At 37.3% G+C, this 20,078-nt stretch overlaps 2 protein-coding genes across 3 annotated transcripts in view; both read right to left on the bottom strand.

Moving 5' to 3' along the window:
- The window catches only part of LOC306845682 (ski-like protein), a 28,179-nt gene extending 24,509 nt beyond the window's left edge, over positions 1-3,670 (bottom strand). Inside the window, exons 1-2 of one of the 2 annotated variants that reach the window (XM_079378620.1) lie at positions 3,594-3,670; positions 675-1,957 (exon numbers count right to left, since the gene is read on the bottom strand). In XM_079378620.1, coding sequence (XP_079234746.1) covers positions 675-1,790 — 1,116 coding nt within the window. In that variant the 5' untranslated portion in view covers positions 1,791-1,957; positions 3,594-3,670. The remainder of the gene's footprint in view (positions 1-674; positions 1,958-3,593) is intronic. The other variant, XM_079378619.1, reaches the window with a different exon arrangement.
- Positions 3,671-7,664: 3,994 nt separating this feature from the next.
- The window catches only part of LOC306845683 (protein kinase C iota type), a 30,211-nt gene continuing 17,797 nt past the window's right edge, over positions 7,665-20,078 (bottom strand). Inside the window, exons 9-18 of the mRNA XM_079378621.1 lie at positions 14,472-14,648; positions 13,644-13,741; positions 13,359-13,445; positions 13,072-13,207; positions 11,930-12,017; positions 11,594-11,719; positions 11,425-11,504; positions 11,151-11,240; positions 9,855-9,970; positions 7,665-9,611 (exon numbers count right to left, since the gene is read on the bottom strand). Of these exons, the coding sequence (XP_079234747.1) occupies positions 9,524-9,611; positions 9,855-9,970; positions 11,151-11,240; positions 11,425-11,504; positions 11,594-11,719; positions 11,930-12,017; positions 13,072-13,207; positions 13,359-13,445; positions 13,644-13,741; positions 14,472-14,648 (1,086 nt within the window). The 3' untranslated portion in view covers positions 7,665-9,523. The remainder of the gene's footprint in view (positions 9,612-9,854; positions 9,971-11,150; positions 11,241-11,424; positions 11,505-11,593; positions 11,720-11,929; positions 12,018-13,071; positions 13,208-13,358; positions 13,446-13,643; positions 13,742-14,471; positions 14,649-20,078) is intronic.

The following is a 20,078-nucleotide window of genomic DNA, read 5'->3' as shown; positions in this document are numbered from 1 at the left end:
TTTACATGGAATTAAGCTATTTTTCTGTGAATTTGCAATGCTTCTGATTTATTAGCCACTATAGGGAAATAATTGGAATAACAAAGTGAAGTGAACATTAAACTTATTTGGCTAGAAACCAGTGTGTAACTATGATAATAAATTAAAATAATATATCAAATACAAGTTACATCAAACTGTTTTCATACAGCTAAAATAAATGGAAGCAGCTCACACTGAAAGCCTTGAACATTCAAGAACATTCATAAAACATAACATTCATAAAAAAATTACTAAAACTAACAAAAAACATGACATTATTAAACATGACAATGCCACTACACAGTAAAAATACTAGACTTTGCTGCGAAAATTAAAGATGTAAATTTAAGGATGTCTATGTCCATGCAGCCCCCAAAGATGACCCTCTTCTGAACTGGGAGGATAATGTACTTCCACTTCAGCCAGACCAACTGGAATTCCCTCCCTCTTGCCATACATCCCCACCTGCCTCGTGCCACCTCATAAAATTGGGTCAACACTAGTTTATCAAAACAACTGCAGCCTGACCCAGACAATAGCAAACAGTCTCCTCTGTAGACTATCACACATTACCATCTGGTCACACACGTGCAAATCCACTTGCAAAACTTGACCTTAGCGCACTAGCAAACATGGAAGGAAAAGACACTTACTTTGTCCAGAGTCCTCTTTAGCTGGTAGTGAAACTTCTCCTTCATCTCATCCAGGAGCTGTCTGAGTTGCGGCTCCTCAAGCGTGCCCTCATGCTTGCGACCCAGCTGTAGGTAGCAGGGCCACTTGGCTGAATCGAAACCCCAGTGGCAGGTCCTCTTGTCGGGGGACTTGTGTGAGTGCATTACAAAGTTCTGTGGGGAAAACAGCAGCTGGCATTCCATGCACTGAATACAAGGAGCATCCGGCTGAATGTAGAATTGGGGCACGAACAGGCCTTGGCACTTGCCCAGACACTGGTGCTCAACCTGGAAACTTGCTTCGCTCTCCTTCAGCAGGCCTTGGCCTGGCAGTTTGCAGTTGGGGTCGGCCGAGAGGGCAGCACCTGGGCGGAGCAGGGCATTGCAGAGGCGTTGGGCATCAGTTAGGGTGATCAGGCCACAGGAAGGTGCATTGAAAGGGAGGATGCCCAGCACTTTGAGGATGTGCAGCTGCTCGGCATCGCATCGGGAACAGTAAACGTAAAGTTCATCACAGACAGCGTTGATCTGCTGCAGAGAGAAATCTCGCAGCACCGAATTGAGTACCTGGGGCAGACAAAGACGCTTCTCGCCACCTACAACAAAGCAGGAGATGGACTCTCCTTCGAGCAGAGAATGGGTGAGCTCTGTGGAGCTGTCGCAGGGAACCAAGAGCGGGCCGCCTCCGAGGACTGGGGGAGACGGTAGGGGAGCCATGCCAGCAGGAGAAGCGCACTCCTGTGCAGACTTTGCTGAGAAGGCAGCAGGACCTCCCAGAGAGCTCTGGCTGCTCAGCGTGAATTGTGCCAGAGTGTGCTTGAGGCCGGCGCTGAGATCTAAAGCCTTGGAAGCCCCGATGACGTGGAACTCTCTTTCCTCAATGTCCATTTCTGAGCTGCCATGTTCCTCACGCTCCTTCTTGACCTTCGGGGGCTTGAGGATGCTCTCCAGGCTACGTCGTTTCAGGTGCATCTCCGCCATTACCCGCTTTTTAATGGGTGCATCCTCCAGTCGCTCCCTGTACAGCTGCTTCATGTTGCCTTTGAATGAAGTCAGGTCTTTGAAAGGGGTTTTCAGACTCGTCTGAGGGCTGGCCATGTCCGTACACGGGTGATTGGTCTTTCTCGGGTGGAAAATATTCAGCTGTTCTTCAAACACAACACCTTTGAGATGGTCTTTCTTTCCTCACTGTGTTAAAGGTTGCAAATCATTTTACGTCCAGCTACATGCATAATGGTGACAGAATTAATGATCTGATGAGCTTCCTGTGAAAGAAATAAAAAATAATAAAGTTTCAATTGTTAAAAACATATAGCACTAAACGGCTTATACAAATTTAGAAAAACAACGAATCAGAGTGTGAAGCCACACAAAAAAGCGCATGAAAAGTATATGCTGTCAGGGCAATAAAAAGCATCCAGAACAGTTTTTGTGTTGGGCACAGTGCTAATCTAGACGACAGAAACATTTTCACCTCATCAGGATCATCTAATTTGAGACCAATCGATACAAGGACAGTTTCTCGGTGGTTTAGTGCGCTGCTTTTCTCTACTGACAACATGCCGAAACCGTCAACGCGTTAAATGAGTCAATGCACTAATAACATCGGTTTAACACACAGATAACCAACAGCAAGCAGCAATTTAGTCCTGTCCAACCACAGCAAGCTTGAGATAAAATGTAACAACTGTACATAACCACCACATCTATGAAAATATCAAATCACACGCGCCATCTATAATAGAGGAAAAGCTGACTGAATAATTGTTCGCAAAAGCCTGACTGACACTGACGGAAACGGAATTTCCGAGCATGAATATGAAGACAAAATGAGAGATCACAGCCCCAAAATCAGCGCATGCCAGTGAGGTTTCAGCACGAAACGCGTTTAATTGGTTATTCACAACATGCGCCTCGTCCACGAATGTTAAACGACGCACACGAGCAAGAGCATACTGGCCACATTTAACACGGTACCAAAACACAAGTTCCTCGAAATAAAACGACATGTTTGCCCTGGTTACGCTTTACCAAATGTGTGTGACAGCTCGGATAGACTGACCCTGACCGCAGTCGTTTCGTTTCCTCGTAAATTAACCATTTTCCAGAAACACTGACAAAATGCTGTCTATTTTTAACCCTGAGCGACAGTGTCGATCTTTTTACCCCGCAAGGGCACCGCGGCTCTGTCCCCGCCTCTATCCGTCTCTCCCATCTCGTTCTTCGGGCACAGCTGCGCTGGGCGCCCGCGGTGTGACATTCCCCATCCGCGCGACCGGGAGACCCTCAACATAACTACAGAAAAACCGACCGCATATAATAAATCCCAAATATGTCAAAACGACATCGAAAGCTTGGATTTGAATCCCATTTCCGTGACTTTACACGGCAGTGAATCATTTGCCAAGCCATTTAACGTTAGACTGACACCTGACCCTCAAAGAATGTTAAATAGCTATCGCCCCAAATGCGTTTCTGTCTTTTTTTCCTTTTTAATATTAAAAATACTACACATAATGTTGAGGTTTTAAATCAAAGGCCAGATCATCCGAGCACGACGATATGGGTCTCTTAAATATGAACATTAAGCAATGTGAATATAAACGTCCCTTTTAAATGGCACATCAAAACACATATCCCACCGATTCACACGCTACATTTAACCAGATTACAATGACTTAATAACAGCACCTAAACCGGTTTTACATCTAAAAGCTGGCTCGTTCGTACAGACAGCTTTAGCAGCGCGGCTAGAACATTTAAACCCTTTAGCACGCGCTAACCGAGCTAACGCTACAAATCCCGTTCCGAGCTCGAAGAACATCACATAACCATTCAAAACGATTTAAAGACAATCAGAGAATCTGCTGAACCTTTAGCAAATGAACGCAGTGTACTTGCCTCAGGATGATCGCTCCTGGTCCGCTGTCTCTCTCAGTCTGACCGTCAACAGCACGCGCACAGACTCAAAGCACTTCAGACAGCGCGAGCGTCACGGCGGATGTCTGTCTGTCTACCGCCCTCCCCCAATGTCTTGTGAAGTTCAGACTTGCAAGACTTCAGGTATAAAGGTATAATTTAAAGCTTTTAGAGACATCTGTTTATAATACAGTTTGTAATACATTTACATTTAGTCATTCAGCAGACGCTTTTATCCAAAGCGATGTACAAATGAGCAATCAAAGGTGCAATAATATGCAAGTGCTATGACAAGTCTTGGTTAGCCCAACTATAGACTTAAATGAGGAATAAAAGCCTGTACCAAATATGATACTCAAGAGAAAACACATATGCAGACACATTTTGTCTAAATGATTAAAAAAAACTGTTCCATTTGAAAAATAAATATTTTTATGACGTACATGTCTTGATTATAGCTGTCCTGTCTCTTCTCTAGCTCAGTGTATTTTCATACTGAAGCAGCAGATGTGTTCGCTGGAGATTCTTAGTGTTAAATAAGAGTGGTTTTTATCTACATCGGATTCAGGGACATTCTTTTGGCCTATCATGGGGGAATCGTATACTAAATTTTAATAAGTTTGTGGTTCCAGAAAGGAGTGAATGGAAATTAAAATGTCGTTGCAGCCATTTCCTCAGAAAGCAATGATTTAGCATGATTTATGATGAATAGTGTAGGGCTGCATGAGCAGATGTCTGTAAATATTTCACAAATAATGAATCATCTGAAATGTTTCCTTTGAATTAAATTAATTTCATCTTAAACATCACACTTTTTTTTTTGAGCAATGACTTAACATAAAAACATTTCTGGGGCAGTGTTATTATTGTATAATATTATTATAATATGTTTCATTAATATTTTGAATTAGTTTTATTTTTATATTTTCAGTTTTCATTTTATTTTATTTTTTTGTAATGTTTTGGCTTTGTCATTTTTATTTGTGCTTTTTATTAGTTTTCTATTTTTGTGTCAGTTTAGTTCATTTTTATTTTTATTTTTTTTACATACACTTAAACTTATCATTTATTTGCTGATGCAACATTTATCATTCTTTTTATTTTAAATTTTTCATCTAATATTGATTTAATTTGAATTCAGATGTTTTTTGTTGATTTTTTTTAAAGTTTAGACTTAAAATGAAAATATATGTCAACAGATTTTTCATCTTTCACTGTAGAAGTAGAAGCGTAAAAAGAACATTATCTGATATGATGTCTGAACTGACCTAATTATAAGCCACCCAGACATGTTTATGGACATTGGTTTGAGTAACTGTTATGCTAGTACAAATGTTGTGGAGGCTTTTGCCAAGGACATTAAGTAATAGAACATTCTCTGTGGCTGAGTAATGGCCTGGAGCCAATCCAGCAGTTTGCTTGGGCCACAGGCTTCCACCAGGGCTTCTTCTTTTTTTCAATGAAGTCATGATGGGGTGCTGGGATCACCTTTGGTTCGATATCCATCTCTGTGTGAGCCATTTGTTAGGTGTCATTTAAATGTTAAATGGGAGAGGCAGAGCTATGAGGGCCTGAATTCAACAGCCCATTCACAAACACCAACTGCATTAACACTTTTAAAGGCTTCTCCACCACACTGACCCAGGTCATGTTCAGGCAAGATGGGTTTGTGAAGATTTGAATAGTTTTGATGTGCTTAGAGGTGTTGTGTTTTTGTTTAGACTGAATACTCACACAAAATAGCAAGAGGTTACATTGACACCTGCCTTGGAAAATCTAACATTTAAGAATTTAAAAAGTGTGCCAGAAAATGCAAAACACCAGAAGTCTGATCTGAACCATGCATGCTTGTGGATTTTAGTAGTATTATAGTGTAACAGGAATAAATAAACATAATTTATTTATTTATTTTCAGTAAAGTAAGTGACATTTTATTTAATAAATATATACATAAAATATATACATTTATAATACTAATTACTGTGTGTGTGTGTGTGTGTGTGTGTGTGTCTAGTGTATATACAGTATTTTTTTTTTACTTGATAAAAATGCTAAATTCCCTTTTTAAATAAATAACGTTTTCTTATATACAGTGTATATATATATATATATATATATATATATATATATATATGTGTGTGTGTATATATATATATATATATATATTACTAAATAAACACTAAAATCTTTTTTTTAATAAATAGCATTTTCTTAATATTTTAACGCCAAAACATGAAAAACACTTTTATAATACATATATTTTTAAAACGTAGATATTACATATATAATAACACACACATGCTTATATACTACTAGATAAACATACTATTTTTTATTATATAAGTATATTTTATTTAAATATAATATTTAAATATTTTATATATATATATATATATATATATATATATTTTTTTTTTTTTTTAATCTTTGAAAAAAATGTTACTTGTCAATAATCCACTTTTATCCCTGCTCACTGTGATTTGAACATGACTGACATCATTTGCTGGTTGGGTATAAACTAATTTTTTATGAGATCACCAGTCTGTGTGAGGTTTGATGCACCAATGATCAAGGCCCATTTCAGCTGCGTTTTCACCAGTCGCTGCAGATAGCAAGGTCAGCAGATGTATTATGAAAGCAGGTGCACCCACACACACACAGTGTGCTGTGCCTGAACTCCAAACAGCGCATTGATTTTTTTTCCAGAGGGTAATAACATCATCCCGGTATTGTGAGGAGTAATTTAAACTTAATATGGGTAATTACTCTCCAATAGCTGATAGTTCATTTAAAGCTTGACATAATGCTGTTTGCGTGCAGGAGAATGAAGGATAAAGAATGCCAGGAAAATAGATTAAGCGCTGATGGGCTACACAGTTAGTCAGGCAGCTGTCTTCATTACAGACTATGGGACTAAGCCCTAAGCACCCCCCTGAGGACGTAGCTTCAGAGAAAATCTATATAGAAATGCATCATCAGACAGTAAGACAAACAAACGCTTATCGCCAGCACTACTGTTACAAGGCAGACTCTGAAAAGGAGTTTGGTGTTGTTGTTTAAAGAGATGATCTAAAGGAAACACACCTGGCTCTCCTTCTCTAAAGAACGTTTCAGAATGGCAGGTGTATTTTGAGTAAATACACTGTAAAAATTATTTTGCAAAGTTGTAAATAGCACATAAGTATTTTAACTTAGTCTTTTAGTTCAAATTCATCTACTTGCTTATTTTCATTTAGTGTTTGTTCTAAACTGCTAAAACTAAAATAAAAAGTTATAAATACTATATTTTAAAAAAATAAATAAAATGATAAATTACAAAATGACTAAAACTTTAACTAAAATTTAAAAGAAAACAGAACAAATATATAAAAAAGTAATTAAAATATGAATAAAAACTGCAATTGTAGCTCAATGAACCTAAATTAACACTGGTTATTTGGTGTTTCTTTATAATTTTTTGTGAAATTTATAGCAATTGTTTTAGCGTTGGAGTTGGTAATTCTAACAAAAATGGAATCACACATACAATATGTAATACAAAAGCATTATTTTAAAACAAAACAGAACCTCTATCTGTTCTCCACCACTAATCAAACAAGGTCACACATCTCTTCTTTAGAGGGCAACCCTGCTCTTCCTTCCACAGGGAATTGTGTGCCCTGCTCTTGTGAGGAAGAGGACACAGAGACAATGTCACAGAGCACAGTCTGGTGCAGAAAAACATTCACATTCATCGTTCCTCACGGATTTACAGTAATGACCAAAGTCACACAAGGTGAGTGGTTCCACCGGCACTGTCAAAGCCAGACGTGTGAGGCGTGGTCCTCAACCATCTGGCCAACAAGGTGCAGCTCCACACACAGGCATGTAATACATGTTTATTTAAATCACAGGAAGTGGCTTTCAATTCTTTAAACTTTGAAGTGAGATTATGTATGCATGGAGGCCACCGGTTCACATCACCGTGTTAAATTTTTTAATATCATGTTTACATATCAGATAGAAAGATTATTGATGCAGACGGTTCAAGCCCAAAGGAATTTACAGCAGTGGTGTGATTGATGTAGGAACTTCCATTTATTTAGTCTACAAATGCATGTTATGTCACTTGTGAGATTGGTACTGATGTTAAATATGAAACAAGATATACTGTATACATAATGAACTAGCTCAAGATGACAAATGTTCACTTTCTTAATCTTTGTGATACTGCTGTTAAAAAAAAGGTTCTCTCTTCTCTCTGTTTTATTGAACAGATGTTTCATCAAATTGCATAAATTATTAATTATATGCAATACTTTTTGCACAGGAAATTCATTACAAATAGCTAGATTTTGTCTAATCACAACAAAACAAACTGCTTTGACACTTGAGAGATCTTGAGTTTTCCTTAAATATTTTAATTAGGTGTTAACAAAAAAGTGGTACAATTTATTCCAGTCAGTTGATAGTGTTTTTCATTGTGCATATTAATATACAGAACATCCAAAGAAAAAAACAGGTCCACTTCAGCGCCCTGATGTTTCTTTAAAGCATATTAGCACATCGTTTACTTTTTTCTGGGAATGCATTGAGGGCTTTAAGAGATTCAATCATTTATAACGCCGGGTTGCTAACGAGCTCCTTGCAGCTCAAAACCAGTGTGAACATCTGTGAAAATAGAAGCGAGTTGATACGTGCATGGTGTGGAATGAGAGAGGGTGTTTCATGTCATCATTTGGTCATTATTGTCAAAGGTCCTTTCAGTGTAACACACAAACAAACAAACAATAATGCATCCAGACACGATCAGTTTTCAACACGCTCCACCCGAAGAGCTGGGCGCCATTGATGGGGCTGTGAAGGGTAAACACAATCCAGGGCCCCTTAGTACATCATGCATCTGATATGACTAGAAATCCCCCAAAGGGACAAAATTAACAACAAAAAAGCTTTTCCGTGACTGTAACGAGAAACAACGTACTCACGTGCATTGATCCTCAGTGTAAAAATTATATAAATGGAATATCATAACCAGAAAGGCAACGCATCACATTAAACACAAAAAAGCAAGAAATAAAAGAAGAAAAAAGTGACAAATACTTTACACATGCAGCCGTTGAAGAGTAAAAACAGACTTTTTCCTCATCTCTATGGAGAGCACTGACAGGAACATACTCATTTAGTGTCTTATTTTGGTCCTGTGTTAAAGAAAGCTGTTGTATTTCACGTCTATTTTCTCCCTCCTTCCCCTCTCTATACAGAAAACTTCTCCATTCACAGTTTGTCAGTATTTACAACAGTGTTCATTAGTGTTCCCTGCTCCATTCTTACAAGTTTGATACCCACTTTGATCTAAAGCGAGGCCACATACCCAATCATCATAAAACATCTTCTTGATTCAATACATTGTGCACATTCTATAAAGATGACAGTATTCTTAAATAAAAAATAACAATAAAACAAAGTATAAAGTTTTTCTTCCTTACGCTACACTTTTTTTCTGAGGAGAGGCAGAACAGATAATCAGAAAGTCTTCAAGAATATCCCATGTGGTATAGAGTTTAAAAATGGCTATATGCTCAATGGATTCTCTTTAATATATACAAATAAAGTATGTATCAGACACCATATCACAGTCATTCGTTTCCTTTAGTTTGCAGAGTGTTCAGTAACCTATAACTGGCATTTCCACGCACAAAGGCACCGATAAATTTCATCAGTGCCAATTTACATGATACAAAAATAAACAAGAAAAAATAGACTTAAGGACTAGTGGTTACAAATGGCAGAAAGTGAAAGAGGTTTGGCAAAGTTAATGATTCATCTGGTCCCAACTAAATGAAGTCAGGTTGTTGTTTCCTTTCTGATTGTTTGCGACCATGCAAATAAAGGCAGCGATGATATGCACGTAATAGAAACAGGCAGGCCGTTCACACACACTCCTCCGCGGACATCAGGAGAGGGTTGATGTACTCAAAGCCCTCAAACTCAGACTGGTCGATCTTCTTTACAGCATCACTGGGAGGGAGACAAAGACACAATCAATCAGTATTAACTGCAACGGCACATTTAACTCACTTTCAAATAGAGCCCAGGCTGGAAAACATCTTCCTGGAAAACTGGGATATGTGGAAACAAGGGAAACCTGTATAATGTGTCATCAGGGGTCATAAATTTGATGAAGCAGATTAATGGTGCCTGAGGTCTGATTCAGAAAGCTTGAGGCGTGACACAGACAGATACACATGAACAGACACTCACTCATCGTCAGGCGTGAGCTGAATGGGCTCATTGGTGAACTGGGCATCAAAGTTATCCAACCCAAACTCGCCGGAGATGTTGGGCTTGAAGGGCGGAACCACTTGCTTCTGCTCCATCTGAAATACAGTTAACATGAGTCAATTAACGACTAGGAATGTGTCATAAAGCAGTCTCACACTTCAGCAGGCAGTGCTCATATTAAATACTAAATACTAACCAGTAATTACATATGGCATTGGTTTTAAAAGAATAGAGAGAGCACTATTAAAAAAAAGTCTTATGCTCATCAAGGCTATATTTTTTAGATAAAAAATACAGTAAAAACAGTTTTTGTTCACAGGATTTGTTCAGTGTTGCCATTAGTTTGTCCTTCTCTGTGCTGTAAACCTAACCGGACTGCAAGGTCAGGATCTGCTCCCCCTGCAGGCCAACTCGGGCACTGCATCCTGTCTGAGTAGAAAGTGTAATCTGAGCCCTTCAAACTGCCTGAGTGCCACTTTGTGTGTGTGTTTACCCAGACCAAACAGGGACAAGAGGTCACAGTGTTCGTCTGAGTCTCGTCTGCTGGTTTGACATCATTTAAACCTGCCTCACACATGATACAGTTCACTGTGACAACCTCAGACCAGAAAAATCAATGATTTGACACTTGACTAAACTTCACCTTCATTAAATCACTGGCCTTACACATGGTAGTTCATGTCATGATACAACCATGTAGCACCAAAAGGGTCACTTCTCATCTGCTAGATTATTTAGATTATTAGAGTATTTGATAAGAATTCATAAAATGAATGTGTAAAAATATGTGAAACAGGAAATGCAGGAAAAATTAAAGGAATGGTATACAAAAAAACAATTTTCAAACCCTTATGCTGTATATTACTGTCTTATTGATGATGAAGATAATAAACTAATAATAATGTAGGACCACACCCTAAAGATTCACAAAAACCTGTGGGCAACATTGTATAATATTTATATATGAAAAAAAAAAAAAAAAACAGCAGGTGTGAAAAAAATACAGGTGTAAATATTGACTACTTTTTAAGGCTGACGTTCCTGAAATGATATATGAAGTGGTAATAGTGCTAACGTCAAATTACAAGAATGAGTAATCAAATGAATGGTTACTCAAGGTCATAAACAGCACTAAATAGTTCTTCAGGCTCCAGTAAGTCTTCTGTTTAGTTTCACTAGCGTCAGGCTACAGCAAATGACTCATGCTTCCATTGCGGGCTCGAGTCAAAACATCCAATAAGTCAGATAAAGGAAACAGAGATAGCGGTGACTCACAAGATCCCAGTCTACATTTCGGAAAAAAGGATGGGCCATGATGTCTGCAAAGCCTGTCTGAGGGTGACATCCGAGGCGTTCCTTTGGCTCCTAGAAAAAAAAAAAGTGAAAAAGAAATCAGTGAGAAGAAACAAGACAGCGAAGAGACAAAAACAGAAAAACAAAGAGTAGAGAGATTAAGAGTGTACGAAAGAGGTGGGGAGCAATGATTATGACCTATAACAGGTCCATATGATATAAGGATATTAAAATTGATCTGTCTGGTCTGCTTTACCTTGTTGAGGAATCCCTTCAGCACGCTAGCGGCTTTAACCGATAACGATCTGGGAATTCTGATCTGCTTCTCCAAAATTACTGCAAAGGGGAAAGAGAATTTTTTTTATGGGATATACTGAGAGACATTGAAAACAGTTTTTGAAACATGTATGCTTGTTGCCACATACCTTGGAAAAGATAATCTTCTGTGTTTTGGTCAGGGTTATCAGAGCTGCCGACTATATCAAAGGGTGACCTCCCAGCCATCATCTCAAACATCAGGACGCCCAGTGCCCACCAGTCCACACTAAAACCTTTAAAGAAAACACGCACACACAAAAATGCACATGTATCATCCTGAGCCTCTGAGATGGGAAGATTAGCACTGACATAAACTCAAATGGCAGAAAGTCACAAAGCAGACACTAATAGCAATAAATGGATTAAGCACTGTGCATTAGCGTACATAGTTGCCAACTGAAAGTCTTTGTGAAGAGGTTTGTCTGTGTGTGAACGGTGCATACCGTAGTCTTCTCCTCTCAGAATCTCAGGTGCAATGTAATTGGGGGTTCCACAGAAAGTGCTGGTTGTGTCTCCTGGTCTCAGTCCCTCCTGCATAAAAGATGAATATTGAAACCAAAGAAACACTCAGGCACACAATACTAAACTACTGATCGATTATTTTTTTTTTGATAGCCAGTGGCTATATTTTAGAGACCACATAGATGGGATTCCTATCAGATATACAATATTAATGGTAGTAAATAACATATGCATAATTTCTGCAATTAAATTATTTTACATAATATTTACTAAAATAATACAAATTGAAAGTGAAGAAATTAAAGGCTCAAAGAACTTGCCGTAAAACACCGGCGAAAGTAATAACCATGTGTTGGGAAAGCCTATAGCCTATACGCCGAGTTTCGCTGCAGACCAGCATGCAAAGACTGAGATGGCAGAAAAGTTTGTTCTCTTTATTTTATGAAAGCACAACATCTTGTTGATATTGTGTGCGTATATAAATAAAAGTAACTTCCACACTCCACTTGCATAACTCTTGCATATATGATAAAGTGCACCTAATAAAGCACATTTATCTACATTAACATTTAGTCATTTAGCAGAAGCTTTTATCCAAAGCGACTTACAAATGAGGACAATAGAAGCAATCAAAACCAACAAAAGAGCAACAATATGCAAGCACTATGACAAGTATCGGTTAGCCTAATGCAGTACACGTAGCAAGGTTTTAGTTTTTTTTATGAAAGAAAACAAGTAGAATAGAAAAAAAAACTTTTGTGTTTTATTTTTTAAGAAAACAAGTAGATGAATAGAAAAAAGAAAGCTAGTGTCAGAGGGTCAGATAGATACAAAGAAGACTAATAGACTCAAAGAAGACAGATAGATAAAATAGAATTAGAATAGAGAGTGCTAGAGTTAGTGTCAAATAAAGATGGAAGAGATGTGTTTATCTAGGTTAATGTTAGAGCAAAGGGCCATGTAAAGTTACTGCTACTCAAATGTTTCAATGATAAAGCCATATTTGAGGTTGATGAATAAAAGGCAAATGTTTGTATGATATACAAAGATATTCTGGTCAGCAGATATGGCTTAAGCAATATGGCACATAATCAACTGAGACAATGAACATCTTCAGACGTACCTTACACATGCCATAATCAGTGAGTTTGATGTGTCCCTCTGACTCCAGCAGAACATTGTCCAGCTTCAGATCCCTGTAAATGATGCCACGCTCATGGAGGTAGTTCAAGGCAAGACTGATCTCTGCTGAGTAAAACCTGCCAGTAGAAAGAACAAAGGAAACAGTGAGTGACCTCACTTGTGTTTCTGTTCCTGTGGTGTCATTCAGCTTGAAGTCAATTCCAACCCTGCTCAGACTGTTAATTAACACTGAACCATGTTACTGATAGACTGTTCACATCCTCATACCTGGCATGCTCTTCCGGAAGTTTTCTCTGTCGCTGCATGTGGAACATTAGATCCCCTCCATTCACATATTCGATTACAAAGAATAGCCTGGTAAAGAAAAGCATTAAATAATCATTAGCCCTCGCCAGACAAACAAAACATTTTACACTAAACCGAAGGGCTCAACAATAAGAGTGGCCTGAGGACCAATATAAGAGCACCACTTTAATTTTTTTATACCAGTTATTCCTTGTCACTACATCTTATACTTGTATGTTTGCATAGAAAGAGTGAGTATGGACAGACCTGCTCTCTGTCTGGAAGCAGGAATGAAGTCCCACCAGGAAGGGATGGTTGGAAGCCTGCTCAAACACATGCTTTTCGGTTTGAACCCAGTCAATATCCTGAAAAACAAGAAAGAGCAAACACACACACACACACACACACACACACACCAAAAAATCAATCTCCCATTGAAAAGCAGAGCATTCTTTCTGTCAGTAGGGGAAACATTTGGAAGGACATTCAGGACTGTATCGAGTAGAAGCACCTCACAAGGCTGAAAACTGATAAAGGTTTAAAAGACGGGGGCACCAGGTCTTCCCAAGGAGCTACTCCTGGATGTGAGGAGACTCACAATGGACAGAGTGGAAAAACTAGGACCTTTCATTGACAGCCTGGTAAAAAATACCTCTGACCGTGAGACTCGCTTAAAGAAGCACTGCGGGGCCAGTAGAGCACAGCTGCCATTATTGACCATCGGCTGCTGCTGTCAATTCATCACACAAGGCTTAAGTGCATCTAATCAACGTTAAATGCCCACTTCATCAACATCTAGTCATCTGTATGTGTACTTCAACACATCCTGAAAAGATTAGAGCCAGAGGCGGCTCTTTGCTTGTTTTATTCTGCAGTCAAGACTCAAAAAGCTCAAATTATTGAGTTGTTCAGTAATTTAGTGTCACAAGAAATATTGTTGTGAAGTGTCAAGAATGCTTTCAACCTGGAGTTGGGAGTGACAATGTAGTCTGGGATGGGGTTCATTTGAACTTGGTACAGTTCAAAACCGTTATGAATATAATGACATCAGTGGCATCTTTGCACATTCCCATTGTATGAAATGTGAAATGTCACCTCATCATCGTTCACCAGCTCCTTCTTCACCACCTTCATGGCGTAGATGCGGTCTGTCTTTTTGAGACGCACCAGCAGCACCTTGGCGTAGCTGCCCCTGCCAATCACTCGGAGTAGGTCAAAGTCTGTTAGCCCCAAACTGGACACAGCCTTCCCTGAGTCCCGACTGCCCACAGCCTGAGAGATGGACAAAGAGAATGTTAAACCACCAACATCTTTTATTTATTTATATTTATATACACGTTGTGTGATGTAGCCAATTATAATGCTATTACATGCCACTAAAATTCCAGATATGAGGGCAAACAATGCCCCTGTAGGGGTTTTGTCTATTTATATCAAGTGACAGTTCAATAAGATCATATGTGACCCTGGACTACAAAACCAGTCATAAGTTGCACAGGTATATGTGTAGCAATAGCCAACAATACACTGTATGGGTCAAAACTATTGATTTTTCTTTTATGCCAAAAATCATTTGGATATTAAGTAACGATCATGTTCCATGAAGATATTGTGTATATTTCCTACCATAAATCTATCAAAACTTAATTTTTGATTAGTAATATGCATTGCTAAGAACTTAAATTAGATCATTTTACAGGCAATTTTCTCAATATTTAGATTTTTTGCACCCTCAGATTCCAGATTTTCAAATAGTTGTATCACGGCCAAATATTGTCCTATACTAACAAACCATACATCAATGGAATTATACATCAGATGATGTACAAGTCTCAATTTAAAAAAAATGGGCCCTTTATGACTGGTTTTGTGGTCCAGGGACACAAGAGTGCTGTTTTTTTCCCCCCCTGAATATCAGCACAATTGCAAATGGAATACTGGTTTTAAAAACAGTTAAATAAACAAGTAGTAATACTGTGTTATATTTTAGACTCAGTATTAGGGCTGAGCTATTAATTGCATTTGTGATAATATCGCGATATGAAAAAACACGATTTTTCAACCACAGAGGCTGCAATTACACTCTGTCACGTGAGGTGTGTTTGACTTGAAGATCGATCGGTGTATGACATCAAAGTACGGCGAGAGAAAGCATAAGGAGACGTCCGCTCTCTTATATATGGAAGCATATGTGTAGCTAAATTCAATTTGCAATGTAATATGCAAAATGGCAATGTATTTCTGTATTTAAATTTACATTTTCTCATTCATATGTGCAATATTTATTGCAAAATGAAAATTCAATTATATCATTTAAATTTGCCATTTTCTACACTAGTTTTAATATGCAAATTAAAAACATATTTTAAAGCTTTATAAGTTGCAAAATTAAAATGTAAATGTATTACCCAAATTGATTAGATATATTTAACATGTCCAAGTAAAAACTGTAGCAAAATGATCATTTAAATGCTGTTTTTCCTAAATGCATTTAGACTTAGGGGTAGGACACTTAGGGTTGCATTTTCATCGTGAAACCATATGATAATTGTAGCAAAATGCAATGACAGTTTCAAAATGCATTCTGAGCCAAAGGTGCAGCAAAAGGGTAGCAAAAATGGTGATTTAAATGTCTTTTATTTTTCTTAAATGCTTTGCCACTTACATATATTACGTTTCAATTGCATTTTCATTAAATCCCCCGCGATGAATATAGTTTAAGTCATTGTGGATTTGAAAATGCATTCCTAGCCGAGCACGCCCCCTAGCTGTCAATCATTACATCAAGGCGGGGCTCGGCAACAGGACACACAATAGGTCAATATTCACCATTAACCAAACGCTTTTCACCTGCCTGAACATCTCTCACCGTTTACACTCGGATTGATGCACATAAACAAAAAACACAGTGCTATTCTACACTTATTTACTACCTTACCTTATATTTTATAACTCTTTTATTTTTAATCCGTAAAATAGGGTGTGTTTCGTGGCACCTGAACAGGGACGTGCAGAGAGTTCCTCAGGGGCAGGGGCTTTGGCGTCTCGAGCCCCTGCCCTTTTTTCAAAATTATTCAAAAGTGCCCCTCTCAGACAAATATCAATGATATTGTGGTCAATAAAACAAAATGCATTTGAATTGTAATTAACATGACAATGTGTACAAAACGGTAACTAATCACTCAAAAGTCTGAAAATTTGTTTATTTTTACATATATGTCAATCTGAGGCGTTGCTATGGGTTGCGTGCGTTTTGCTCGACTGACTGATATTCCAGTCTGTTCAGAAACCATAGGCTCTCAAGCCATATATGGTTCTTTCAGTGAGCGGGTCGATGGAAGAAAAAAAATTAACCAAACAATATTTTCATTACTTTTTTTTCCATCAATAATCAAAGCTAGTGTGTCGATTTAATTAAAAATCAATATTTTATATCATTTAGAATATTAGGCTACATATTCATCAGTGCCTATTTGTCATGTATAATACACCAACTAGGGGTGTGCGATATGACGATTTTTGATCGTGGACGATAAAAATGTCTCCACGATCTGCTTTTGAAAAAATATCGTAGTATCGTGCTGCAGCACACATTGTCAAATACAGTTCTGGCGCCACCGTCTCTATGTACTGTACAACACGACATACAGCAGTAGAGTTACTCTGACAGGACACTGCACTTATTCGCGATCAAAAAGTACATTACTTGCATACAAGCCTTGCTGGTTAAAGGTTTAATTCACGCGCTGGTCTGACGTGCGCTTTTTCTGAGCGCATACACCTGAAGCACGCGCACTAAAACGCCTGTCTAACAGCGCCTGATTACTCAACTAACTTATCTTTTGCGCTAATACTGTCAAAACATTCAAGGTTTACATACAGACTCAGTTGGTTATCTCTAAAATGAAAGTAAATAGTTGAGAGAGAAACGGATGCGTGCCTGTACTGTATATTAGATGCGTGCAGGTCTTAAAGAGACAGGACACTAAACATGCTGTCGACTGTCATTAAAGGGATAGTTCACCCTAAAATTTAATTTCTGTCATTGTTTAATCACTCACATGTTGTCCCAAACCTCTATTAATTTCTTGTGCTGAACCCAAAATAAGATATTTTGAAGAATGAGGGTAACCAAACAGTTGCTGGTCCACATTGACTTTGAGAGTAGGAAAGAAAAATCCTATGGAATTCGACCAGCAACTGTTTGGTTTTCCACCTTCTTCAAAATAGCATTTATGTTCAGCAGAAGAAAGAAACTCATTCAGGTTTAAAACAACTTTTGAGTAAATGATGGTATAAAAATAAAACATTATGACAGAATTGACAGACAGATGACAGAATATTTATTTTTGGGAGAACTATTAATTTAACGTTAACAAAACAACAAAACGCAAAGAGAAAAATCACTCCCTATTCTTGACTGAAAAACTTTAATACAGTTGCTTTAGGAATCAGTCTATGTAGTGTTTTATTTTTATATTTGTTCATTCAATTTCTTGAATGCTCCTGCTAAATACACCTATTGTACCTGAAAATTTGTATATTATGTGTATTTGTAATGTGTATCTTTGTTCTTATTTTTTAATAAGAAAAATAAAATGATGACACAGATTTTTATCTTCGCCCACTTTGGCCTAAATATCTGCCATGCCTTTTTTTGTTGTTTTTTTGTTACCTTGAAAGGCTTTGTCTTTCTAGTTTGGCTGTAATGCTCAGACAACTTGTAAAACCAAAACAGTAAAACCACCATGACAAAGAACCGTGATATTTCTAAAAAAAATCGTGATATGATATTTTTCCCATATCGCCCACCCCTAACACCAACCAATCATGATCTGTCTCAAGTTCAAATTTCATTATACAATAATGTGAAGTGGAGCGGTCATTTTCCGTTCTTATTCATAAATTGGTAGAAAATGACATGGGACAGACAAGCTTATTTGTGGAGCGATCTGGATCTGGGGTTTGTCTCATTTTATAAAAAAACATCACTGAGAAAATAGATGCTGAATGACTACTAAAGCAAGGCACAAAACAACAGTCGATGGTAATCAGTAGGCTATTCAATTCACTTATATTTGTGTATGATATCCTACACCGTTTGCTGTTCATGACACCTACAGGCATGTAATGTGAAGTGTAGGCTGGCGAAATGGTGATGTGAAAGGACTTTATTATATTACCATTTTTGATAATTATGCAGCATCATGAAAGTGTCTTATGCTCATCAAGCCTGGATTTATTTGATAAAAAAATACAGAAAAACTGTAATATTGTGAAATATTACAATTTAAAAGAATGTTTTCCTATTTTAATATACTTTAGAATATCATTTATTTCTTTGATTCAAAGCTGAATTTTCAGCATCATTACTCCAGTCTTCAATGCATGGTCCTTCAGAAATCATTCTAATATGCTGATTTATTATCAGTGTTGGAAACAGTTGCGCTGCTTAATTTTTTTCTTTTTCTTTTATTTATTTATTTTGGAACCTGTCATACTTTTTTGGGGTTCATTGATAAATAAAATTGAAAAAGAACAGTATTTATTCAAAATAGAGATGTTTTCTAATATTGATCTTTACTGTTTCTAACAATTTAACAAATCCTTGCTGAATAAAAACATTAAAAAAAAAAAACATGCTGACAGCAAGCTTCTAAACAGTAGTGTATATTGTTACAAAAGTTAGATTTTAAATAAATGCTGTTCTTATTGGCCTTTTTATTCATCAAAGAATCCTGAAAAAAGTATGACTGCTTTCCAACATTGCTAATAAATCAGCATTGCATAAAATGTATTTTAAAGTATATAAAAATTGTGTGACGTATTGCAAAAATATAAAATATTAATGTATCCAAACTTTTGACCTCTCTCTCTCTCATATATATGTATAAAATATATGTAATATATATTTTACATTTGAGCCCCTGCGGAACTCTCTGCACGTCCCTGTTCAGGTGCCACGAAACACACCCTATTTTACGGATTAAAAATAAAAGAGTTATAAAATATAAGGTAAGGTAGTAAATAAGTGTAGAATAGCACTGTGTTTTTTCTTTATGTGCATCAATCCGAGTGTAAACGGTGAGAGATGTTCAGGCAGGTGAAAAGCGTTTGGTTAATGGTGAATATTGACCTATTGTGTGTCCTGTTGCCGAGCCCCGCCTTGATGTAATGATTGACAGCTAGGGGGCGTGCTCGGCTAGGAATGCATTTTCAAATCCACAATGACTTAAACTATATTCATCGCGGGGGATTTAATGAAAATGCAATTGAAACGTAATATATGTAAGTGGCAAAGCATTTAAGAAAAATAAAAGACATTTAAATCACCATTTTTGCTACCCTTTTGCTGCACCTTTGGCTCAGAATGCATTTTGAAACTGTCATTGCATTTTGCTACAATTATCATATGGTTTCACGATGAAAATGCAACCCTAAGTGTCCTACCCCTAAGTCTAAATGCATTTAGGAAAAACAGCATTTAAATGATCATTTTGCTACAGTTTTTGCTTGGACATGTTAAATATATCTAATCAATTTGGATAATACATTTACATTTTAATTTTGCAACTTTTAAAGCTTTAAAATATGTTTTTAATTTGCATATTAAAACTAGTGTAGAAAATGGCAAATTTAAATGATATAACTGAATTTTCATTTTTTCATTTTGCACTAAATATTGCACATATGAATGAGAAA

This window comes from Barbus barbus (genome assembly GCF_936440315.1).
Source record: "Barbus barbus genome assembly, chromosome: 26".
Taxonomy (NCBI): Eukaryota; Metazoa; Chordata; class Actinopteri; order Cypriniformes; family Cyprinidae; genus Barbus; species Barbus barbus.
Note: the sequence above shows the minus strand (reverse complement) of the source record. Positions and strands in the feature narration are given on the sequence as shown.